The sequence below is a fragment of the Rhipicephalus sanguineus genome, chromosome 3, assembly GCF_013339695.2.
Source record: "Rhipicephalus sanguineus isolate Rsan-2018 chromosome 3, BIME_Rsan_1.4, whole genome shotgun sequence".
Taxonomy (NCBI): Eukaryota; Metazoa; Arthropoda; class Arachnida; order Ixodida; family Ixodidae; genus Rhipicephalus; species Rhipicephalus sanguineus.
In genome coordinates this window covers 118,651,934-118,662,563 of record NC_051178.1, presented here as the reverse complement: position 1 = coordinate 118,662,563, position 10,630 = coordinate 118,651,934, and the positions used below count along the sequence as shown (strand labels likewise).

The 10,630-nt window shown below is 49.2% G+C and overlaps 1 protein-coding gene across 1 annotated transcript; it reads right to left on the bottom strand.

Annotated features, from left to right (window-relative positions):
• Positions 1–6,021: 6,021 nt before the first annotated feature.
• Positions 6,022–7,537, bottom strand: LOC125757966 (uncharacterized). The gene is made up of 2 exons (XM_049414361.1): positions 7,109–7,537; positions 6,022–6,482 (listed from the first exon to the last, which is right to left on the bottom strand). The coding sequence occupies exons 1-2, from the start codon at positions 7,535–7,537 to the stop codon at positions 6,312–6,314; spliced, it is 600 nt and encodes a 199-aa protein (XP_049270318.1). The 3' UTR covers positions 6,022–6,311.
• Between the last annotated feature and the right edge of the window lie 3,093 nt (positions 7,538–10,630).

Genomic DNA, 10,630 nt, shown 5'->3' with positions numbered 1-10,630 from the left:
TGAACGAACACAATTTAATGAAACCTACATACAATGAAGTCAACGAAGGTATAGGGCACAATATTGTAGTTGTAACTGCAGTGTAGTATTTATATTAATTACTGAACTACAGTTAAAATACTACAAATAATGTCTCCTATACCTTCTTTGGCTGCATTGTTGGTTTCATCACTCAATCACAGTGGCGTAGTCAGGGGGTGGCACACCGGGCACGTGCCCCTCTCGAAATTTCTTTCTGCTATGGGACACAGAGCACAATGGCACTCGACCGCACTTGCGTGCGCGGCCCCCACTTCGAATTAAGGACGTGCCCGCCCCCCCCCCCCCCCCCCCCCCGAAATAAATTTCTGCCTACGCCACTGCTTCATGCCGTTGGCGATTTCACTAATTGTAGTTGACCACGCACCTCACGCACGCACTCTCCCAACCTGTACTCGCCGCTGCACGAAGGTGCGCACACACAGAGACCGGCGGAGCCGCACACGGTGTTCGGCTCGTCCCTGCAGTCGAGGTCTGTGACGCAGTGCGAGCCCAGGCCCGTGTAGTGCTTCAGGCACGAGCCACGCGACGCCGAGTAGAACGGGTAGCCGCGAGTGCACAGGCAACGGCGAACCTGCGTATGCGTCAACGCGGGGAAGCAAGCAGCTTTTTATGTAGCGCGAGACAACACATGGACACGAGAAGGCACATAGGGCACCACACAGCGCCTTGTGGCATGGGGTGTCCATTGGCGCTGTGTGGCGTCCTTATGTACCTTCTTGTGTCCGTGTGTTGTTTCGCACTTCATCAAAGTTGTACAGCTGATTAGTCAACAAGCCCTCACTGCAACGTTTGTCGACAGCAGGCAGGCCTGTATAGTCTTTTCCATGCGCGCTATAGACAATGGTTTGGGATTGCTGATTTATAATATGTATTCAAACGGAGCATCTCCTCCGTTACTGTATCAAGACCTTATCTTTCTGTAATCCTTCCTATAAGTTTATATAATCTTCCCATAAGCCTCTGATAACGTTGTTCAAGTTGTCTTTCTGAATAATATGAAGTCCTTCACGTTACTGCTTCAGACTTTTTGCACGGTATAAATCTTCTCGCTTATATACCCCGAGAAGAAGGTTGACCGTTGCCTTTTTAATGACTAATTCCTGCGTCCGCTGAAGGCAAACAAATGCACAGACCTGCACGCGTTTCGGTCATATAGTTAGGAGATTCATCGCGTTTTCTTTATTATTATTATTTTTTTTTGCACTGCCAGCCCTTGCATACCTGTCTGGCGAGATCAAAATAGCAGCTGGAATTCCCGTCCACGCAATTGCGCTGGCGGCCGCAGGTGGCGTTGTGCGAAGAGTGAAGCTGGCGGCCACCGTCCGAGCTTATGTACGGCGAAGACATTTTCATTGGTGGCTGCCCAACGCCGCGGGTGCCATTGGCGGTGACGAGGCAGCTGACGCTGCCCACTTTGGGTCGGTCGGCGCGTACCTCGAGCACGGTGTACTCGAGCTCTTCGGGCATCAACGCGCGGTCCTCGCCGTGATGAAGGCCGATGCGGAACGGTCGGTCGGGAGAGAACTGGTCCGCCTCGACGAGCCCGTCGTCCACGAACCACTGGAAGCTGGCCGCCCAGGACACTGGCGCCGAGCACGTGAATTGAATGACCGAACCCACCATCGCCTGCGGACTGGACGTGGTGAGCCATGCCGCGTCGGACACGTTCGTGGGTGTTTCAGTGGTGGCCGAACAGCGATGGTACATCAGCGGCGCGACCACTTGCACCAGCCACAAGTGATGGACGCGGTATCTGAATTGCATCGAACCGCGGTGTCGAACAGCAACGAGGAACGGAGCCGCAGCGAGGCGCATCTTCTTCTTTATTCCAACACGCAATACGCGGGAGACCCACAGTAGGAGGCTGTACATGGTTGTTGCTCCCAAATACGTACAAGCACGAAACGGAGTGTAGCAAGCGATTACTGAAAAATTAGAAAAAAGAAATGCATAGAGAAGTCAACAAGCCAAGGCTCGTACTCACGAATAGTTCGTGCGCCTGCATTGCGAATGATATATTAGCTCCTGTGTGGAGTTAATCCATTCCATTTAAGTACTTTACACTGAAAGGTAAAAATCTGACCGGACCTTTGGCGCACTCCTCCGCGGTCTATACACGCTTAGGCGTACAGCTTACACACCTTAGCTCCCATGCTGCGTCAAAAGAGAAACGTCTTCAGATTGTCGTTTCTTTAACTACCCTGGCGCTTCAGTGAGACATAATTGTCTCATAGCGTACCTTCAAAAGGACCAGAGGCTTGTTTTCTTGCGTGGCTGGGTGTCAGTTTTCAAAACGAGCCTTTCATCAGTAAGAAATAGATAGATAGATAGATAGATAGATAGATAGATAGATAGATAGATAGATAGATAGATAGATAGATAGATAGATAGATAGATAGATAGATAGATAGATAGATAGATAGATAGATAGATAGATAGATAGATAGATAGATAGATAGATAGATAGATAGATAGATAGATAGAAATTGATGAAGTTATAAAAATAATTAGGAACAGCAGAACGCGCCAAAAAACACATATTCTTTCACAGCAACATCGTGATTATCATCATCATCATCATAATCACCATGGCGTACTTTCACTGGATTGCTGTCGTAAATGCTACATGGTTTTTGGCGATGCGAGGCGACGTTTCCGGGCCTGGATATCATTCCAACGCCGTTATTCCCAAGCTTCAGCCACCTCGGACACTGTCGCTGAAGACGGGAGACGTACTGCGATTGCGATGCGACAGTACCATCGCCTCGACATTCAACGTCACTTTCGCCTGGCTTTTCAAAGGCCTCGCTATACCAACAAACCCCCGCCCCGGTCTTTATCGATACAAGATCGTTGTCGCGCGACAAGCCGGCCGCCATCCGCACGTGACGTCGTCTTACAGCACCTTGGACATGGGTCCGTTGCAGTGCGGCGCACGTAGGCACCTACACCTGCCAAATTCTTGTCGAAGGCGTGGTCGTGGACGAACTGCCCTTCGAAGTACGTGTGACTGCCAGCACTTCACAAGAGGTCGACATGCCGGCGGTCTCTGGCACGACCCACTGACGGATGTCAGAACGCAGGCCAGTGGCGCTATCCTTTCGAGGTGAGTGATCCACGTTCGTATAATGGTGGCCTTAAGCGCCAAATGTTTGACCTGCCCGTCGCTAGCACTAACCTTGGTGAAACTAGGTTAGCGCCCACTGAAGCGCAGTGCTATGCCCTGGCAGTGTTAGAGGATTACACGGCCGAGACTATAGGCGATGAGAATGTAACTGTGCGCTGTTGTAAAGGAATCAAACAGATAATTGAGGCAAAAAAAGATTAGGGGCCATTAACTGCCGTCTTTTAACTGTAGTGTAGTAGTTAAGACTTAAACTGAGATTAGTTAAAGTGGACAAAAATCACCCTTTCCTTCAGTGGGATCCGAACCCTAGCCTAACCTTCGAATTACTCGTTCGATGCTCTACCAATTGAGCTACGATAGAGGCTGCTTCCCCGTCCACTTCGTTGCGCATTCCTGTAAGTGTAATCTCTGGAAGTGTCAGCCAGCGCCTCTCGTAGCCAAGGCGGTGAGCGTGGCACACACTTTTTTTGCCGGAGGGCGTCACGTAGCAACGTTATCTTTGCACGGGGTGGTAGCTGACCAATAAACCTTCGCATGCCAAGCTAAGGCATTGAGTCTGCTGGGGCGAGGCCCTCGATATGAATGAACGAAAGGGGAAATTTTCTAGGAGCTCGTTCCTTTGTTAGACACAACTATAAATGAAACCAACACACAGCTAAGCCAAAAAAAAAAAAAAAAAACAAGCTTAGGGGCGGCTAATTGTTGTATTTGAACTCTAGGATACGTTAAAACGTAAATTAAAATGAATTAAAGTGAACGAAAACTAACCCTTTCCGTCAGTGGGATCCGTATCCACAATCTTCTTAATATGATGGTAGCTGAACGGTGGCAGCACCAGAGCTCCCTCTCGTAATTTTAGTAGGAAACTGTACTACTAAAACGAGTCGAGAAGGTTGTCAAGATCTTGCGTAGTTTGAGTCCAGCTATTGCTATCTATGCGCGAGAAAGAACGTGTGGACCCCGAACTCCGCGTCCGGTCCCCTCTGCGTGCTGCTTCATGCCTAGCATCCATAGGAACATGCCCAACCCGTTCTCTTCGATATTGGCAAGCAGGTACACACACACAAGGGCGCAATGGAGCTTCACATAGCTACCCTGACCTCATTAGTCCCCCTTGCTCATTGTGCGGGAAAATAGCCACCCTGTCCCATATTCTCTGGAACTGCAGGAAGAACCCGCCCCACGTAACCTCCCGGTCACTCCCTCACTGGTGATAAGAAATACTTCTATCCAACAACCCGGAGGTCCAGCTTCGGGCCATGAACAGAGCCAGGGAGGTGGCTGACAGCCCCGGCTTGTAGAGTCAATAAAAGTTTTTCATCATCATGATCCTGTCGTGCAGACGTGCGAACCGCCATGACTTTTCGCAGGCCTGCCCCGCCGTTCCCTGTCTGCCCAACCGTGGTGGAGCTCGCCCAGCAGGCTGGTGGGCCAGGCGTGCGATAACGACGATGTTTGCGCCGACACCGACCCGGTGTCCCTGTGTGAGGGCGGGGTCTGCATCTGCGCCCCTACATTCACGCTGGAAGGCACGCACTGCATCAAACGCGTGGGCCGTTACAAGCGCTGCGGAGCCCAGGTGGTGTGCCGCGGAAGCAGCATGATCTGCAACGAGGGCTTCTGCGAGTGCATCAAAGATACCGACGACAGCGATGACGAATGCGGCAGCAAGGGCCATCGCAGCACGTTGAGCCTGATTATGATCTACACGTCGATCGCCATAATACTGTTCGCCATTGTCTTCATCCTGTTTTACGCTTTCTGCCAGAAGCGATACGACCTTAACGATGACCTCAAGGGAGCGTTCATCGTCACCTGCGTCATCCTTTGAGTTGCGGTTTCTTTGAATATTTGTATCGAGACTCTACGTACTTGTTTTTTTTTCTCTTATTAATATGGCGTCATTTACACCTTCTATATAGCAGCTCAATATACCTCTATCTCGAAAGTTTTACGTCTCTGAGGAGTCATTCATTGTGGAGTTATTGCGGGGCCAGCCTTCGTTGCGAGAAACAGACCAGCTATTACCGTGGGCTCGTTCATCACGTCATCATTTCAGTTGCCATGGAGCGGATGTGCTGGAATTTGAATGAGACACTGCCCGGGGTTACCACGAAGTTGCTTTTCGTCGCTGAAACAATGATATACTGCTGTGTACGTTCCGTGATCAAGGTTGTTACTGTCTCCTTGCGACGATCAGTGTTGCTTGTTCGTTATCTATGTAAGTTATCGTCTAGGCTATTTTCCAGTGACCATAGCTTTAGGATTTGAAATGTGGGCTACTCAAATGGAAATTATAATCGTTCTCTCTTAAGCGCCATGGTGCTGACATCCTTATGTTCAAGGCACACCTCACGAATTCCACTGAATTCCACAAATTCAGTGGAACATTAACAGTCGCTCAAGGCTACAGGTCTTAAGCTGGGCCTTGAAACATCAAAGTTTACTTTGCAAAGTTGGTGAACGATTACCACTACATGTACGAAAACGCTGCGCCTGCGCCGCCGCGTCCCATTTTCCATATGTTGTCTCATGATTAAACCTTCCATAACGAAACACGCTTGGACATTCGGCGTTTTACTGCTGTTAAGCAGCAAATATTTTAATAGACATCGCCAAATCATATTGAAGTTTTTTTTCTTTAATGACCCGAGATACAGAGCGCCTGTAGTGGCCACACGTAGTACACGTATGCAGCCGCTAGTCTCCACAAACGGTGACAATAGAGAGGAGCGGAGAAGCCAGCATATCGTGTTCTCATGGAGGCTCATGGTTTCAGGTACGCACTTGTCTTGTACAACGTTTTTATAAGTCACACAAACTACACGAAAACTTCACGCGACATATGAAAAGCAGTGCAGTTCATACACCCAATGTTCTCGGTCCACAAAAACTGAAGCATGGCGCCAGTAAGTCCTTCTTACCTGGCTTCAAATGAAAAAGGGCTAACTTTCTCTCCGTTAACACTTTGCTACGTTCTGCTGTTAGCCAGCGTCAAGTGCAGCGTACGGCAGTCGTCTTGACCATCAGCTGTCCAGGTCTCTGATGTGAAATTCGTCGACGTCTGTCCGGTGGCGACGACAATCACGCGGTGCGAGCTCTTGGCTGTGAAAGTGGGTCCTCTTGAGACGTCAGAAACTGCTCAGAGGATGGTGCACTGGGCGAGGAAGCAGTTGTCGCACGCCTGGTCCTTGAAGTGTCGCTGCCTGACCTGCGTGTACAGCATTGATGACATGCCGCCCACCACGAACAGGACGGTCGCGGCGCACACCACGTACAGAAGTATGCGGCTGGAGGCCCGCGATGGGTCCACCTGCGAGGCGCGCACAAAGAGAGGAGAAATGTTGTTTTATTGCTGTCCCTATGCCCGGAGCTTTTGATTTGAGAATGCGAAAGCTTATTGGGTCTCTCCAAGCACGTTACGGACGTTCTGAACAAGGGACGTAGTTTCAGGTCGGTCATACAGAGAGAGGAACGGGGTGTAATCAAGGCCTATTTGCGTAAAGTGTATAGGAGTGGGACTTTTGAGCTGTCGGACAATCCCAAGGTATGTGCGTGAAATACGGGAAGTCCTCGCAGCGAGGGTCGGTTGGAGTATCTGGAGGAATGCAAAAGTGGTAGATCTTTGCTTGGCCTGTTCGCGGGTCATGTTTTGCGGGTGACGCCTTCTGTGATATCCACCCCAGCCGAACGTTCAACTGCTCCTAGAGCAATCGGCAGTCACGTGATCGGGATATTAAATTCTATGTTGGTCGAGCTCCCAGCTCAAAAGTGAGAGTGCCTATACGAACGCTCTGAGCTGGAGCGCGCCGTTCCCGAATGAAGCATGCAGACTAATAATTTCCGACGCTCGATTAGGACCTGCCTAATGTGAATCATGCAAATCGCATGGCTAGAGCGCTCTATAATTCTCGAAAGCGACCATTGCCATAAGTATACCTTAACGCATGCGCCCTCGTCCTCGGCGAATCCTCGCTCGCAGACGCATCGCTCGTCTGAGCACTGGACTGCGTCGCCAGAGCAGACCAGGTTCTCGGAACAGGCCTCGCCCAGCTGCACGAGCTTCTTGCAGCGATCGCCGAACTGGTCCGTGAAACCGTGCTGGCACACGCAGAACTGCTCGAGACAGCGGGAAGCCGGGTCCCGCATGCTGCACGTCTGGTCGGAGCTGCACGGCTCGGACTTGAGCAGGCCGTAGTTGGTCCTGCGGCCGGACTTGAACGGAGGCTGCTGTCGCTGCTGCTGAACTAACTGCAGCTTTTCCCTTGCCAGCGGCTGATCCGAGCTGCTGAAGTCGTAAGCCGTAGACGAGCACTCCGTGAGCAGCAGCAGAAGCAAGAGGAACGCAACACCGCACGTCGTCAGCATGTCGCTGCTGTCGTTGAGTCGCTTGTAAGGGGACCTTCTAATGGGCGTTGTGTCATGACACAGCGTATGGGGTTCACAACCTGTAGACGATGCTACATTCCTTGATCACAGTCTTCGCAGTAATTGCACGCAGGGGATGAACTCTCGTTGGGTGATGACGCATACCATCGAGGATGGTCTAGTTCCCTCCGCTTTCCACTGCACCGCAAAGAGGATTGTGTTACGTACGACCTCGCAGAAGCTAACTTCAAGAAACACAAGCTGCGTAGTTGATGATAAAGCCAAAGGCATTTTCGCGTGCGTCGTAGTACTGCTCTGAAGCCTCAAGAAATCTTTGAAAGCGAAAACGTGACCTTGGAATTGATCTTACTGTGTTTCATTTCGTGCTGCCTTGGCATCGAATGGCATAAATCATATCACCACTGTTTTACACAAATGCGTTTTTTGTCACTCTTACACCATTAGGATATCTCATTGCTGCTCTAAGAAGAGAAATGTGTGAGGAAATTGTAAACGGAACGCTTCAGTTCGAGTGACGACCATATGACGCGCTTCAGAAACATGCTACGCTTAATTGGTTTGCGCGGCTATTAGCTCACAGATCAACAACAGGCGTCCAAGTCAGGACGACTTCGATGCCATTGCACACTATACATGATGACATAACACAATTCGATGGAGAGTCAGAAAACGCCGGAAATGATTAACTCGCGCTGAAATTTCCAGCGCACCACAGAAACCACGGCATCGAAGAGTTTCGTCAATTTTCGCTTACGTCAAGCGACGCTACATTACCTGGGCGTGCCGAGGTGGACGACGTCAATGCTATGGAGACTAGATGCACCATGTCCCACTGGCAGGAGGATGCGCTACTGCTGCTGCTCAACAAGGTCAAGCAGGAGCCGCAGTCGTCATGGCTGCTTGACCGCCAACTTATAGACATCAGCTTCAGCAGTGGGTATAACAGAGATCACGGTTTTTAGTTGTCCTGGTACCAAAGTGGTATTCAAGAACCTGATTAAACCGAAAGCCTGAAAGCGTTATCGTGATGTAATTACGTAAATGCAAGAAAAATACGTTACACATCTGTTTTCAGAATGAACATAGAAGAGGAAGAGGCCGGATTACTGTACGCAGTTCTCGGATTCTTGTCAGCTCTTCAACTGAAATACAGCAATTATGTAACTGACTGTTGAACCATGAAATCACTGCTCTGCTCGTCTTCGTGTCAAATATTATGCTTTAAGATATGATTTTAAAATGCGATCTGTTTCTTCGCTAAACCCTTTCAGTGGGTATGTGCCATATTGTGAAGTCATCGTCGCATCCTCCTCAACATCATCGACGTAATTAGCACCACCACCGCCCCAACCCCACCACCACCACTACCACCATTGTCGGCATCATTATCATCATGACCATCGTTTACACCAGTATACTCTCGTGGCGTAAGCGCTGCATGACTCAAGAATGTGCAAACGAAAAGGTAGAAAACAGTTTAATTATCGATAAGAGAGAGAGAAAAGAAAAGTGACCATGTCATTTTATAGGTTTCCACCCTACACGTTGATAAAAAAAGAGTATTTTGTCTCTTTCTTGTGATGATGCAAACTTTATTTGGGTCCAGAGAAGTGATCCCTCTTTAAAGAAACACGTGATCTTAGGTAATAATTATACTCCCGTCGGTGAGTCGTGGGACTCAAGAAGGAGCTAAACTAGCTCTTTAAATAGAGTCATGTACGTGGGAATTGTCAGGATTCACCGAAATGGGACAACATGCTCTTTTTTTTTTCTTAGAGTGCACACTGCATGAGCTCAGAGAAAGATAATATTAATATATCTGGGGTTTAACGTCCCAAAACCACGATATGACCATGAGGGACGCCGTAGTGGAGGGATCCAGAAATTTCGACCACCCGGGGTTCTCTAACGTGCACCTAAATCTAAGTACACGGTCCTCAAACATTTTCGCCTCCATCGAAAATGCAGCCGCCGCGGCCGGGATTCGATCCCACGACCTTCGGGTCAACAGTCGAGCGCCATAACCACTAGACCACCGCGGGAGCTCAGAGAAGGAGGGCAAAGAAAATGTGTTAGGTGATCGTGAGTCATGATAACAATGCAGTGCTGTGTAGAGCATCACTGACATTATTGCAAAACGTTTATTTGGCGAAATGAAAAGTGTTTTTTTAAATAAATTTCTGATTGTCTCGCGTTGACTTCTTGTGAGCCTGAAGAATAAAAAAAAAGTATGGTGAATATAAAGCAGACGAGCGCCGATCTACTGGCTGAAGACACGCACGTGGCTGTTTGATTCAATGCAAGTGGGAAGCCGCGAGCGTCAAAGCTATTGAACCTCTGTGTACTCATATATGCAGACTTTTTTGTTTGTTGTTTCCAGTCGTTCTTGTGCTCTTCGCATTTAGCCGTTTCATCGCTCAGATGTGGCGTTGTTTCGAAGTGCAAGCGCGCTTGCTTGTAAGCTTCAGCTTCACTGGAAGATTATTACGCTAAAAAAAAAAGAGTACGTGCTACTCTTTTCGGTGAGTGCTGACTTGCCATGCATATGACTCTCTTTAAAGAGCCACGTTAACTCTCTTTTGGGTTCCACGACTCTCGGAAGAGAGTGTAATGATCTTATAATGATCTCCAAAGAGAGTTCCCGTGTTTCATTTAAGAGAGTTATATATGTGTGGCTAGTCAGCACTAAAAAGAGCCAAACGACTCATTTGTTTTTAAGAGTGTAAGACTAATCAGACAGACAGGACAGTTAACGACTAAACCAGTGCACTCTGTCGCGCACGCGGGGCGCACACTTAGCGACTCCACTGTCGACGGCGCGCGCGTACATTGATCGGGGATCCACTTTTCGTCCGTCGTCGTCGCCTCTCTTAAAGGGGGGGACCACCACACCCAATGAAAGCGCCATCTCGTTACGTCACGACCCCTTCAACCAATGGCGCGATGGCTGTCTCTCGCAGTTACTGTGGTTTTTCCACTCTTTTGTATTTTCTTTCATCGAGGTCCTCTCCCCGAGGACCAGGCGAAGGAAAGGGAGGAAAAACGTGGTGCACTCCGGGAAAGAGGCACCAA

Coding starts and splice junctions, on each gene's coding strand:
- LOC125757966 (XM_049414361.1), bottom strand. CDS start 7,537: ATGCTGACGACGTGCGGTGTTGCGTTCCTCTTGCTTCTGCTGCTGCTC. Junction 6,483..7,108: donor ACGAGGGCGCATGCGTTAAG/GTATACTTATGG, acceptor CGCGCCTCGCAG/GTGGACCCATCGCGGGCCTC.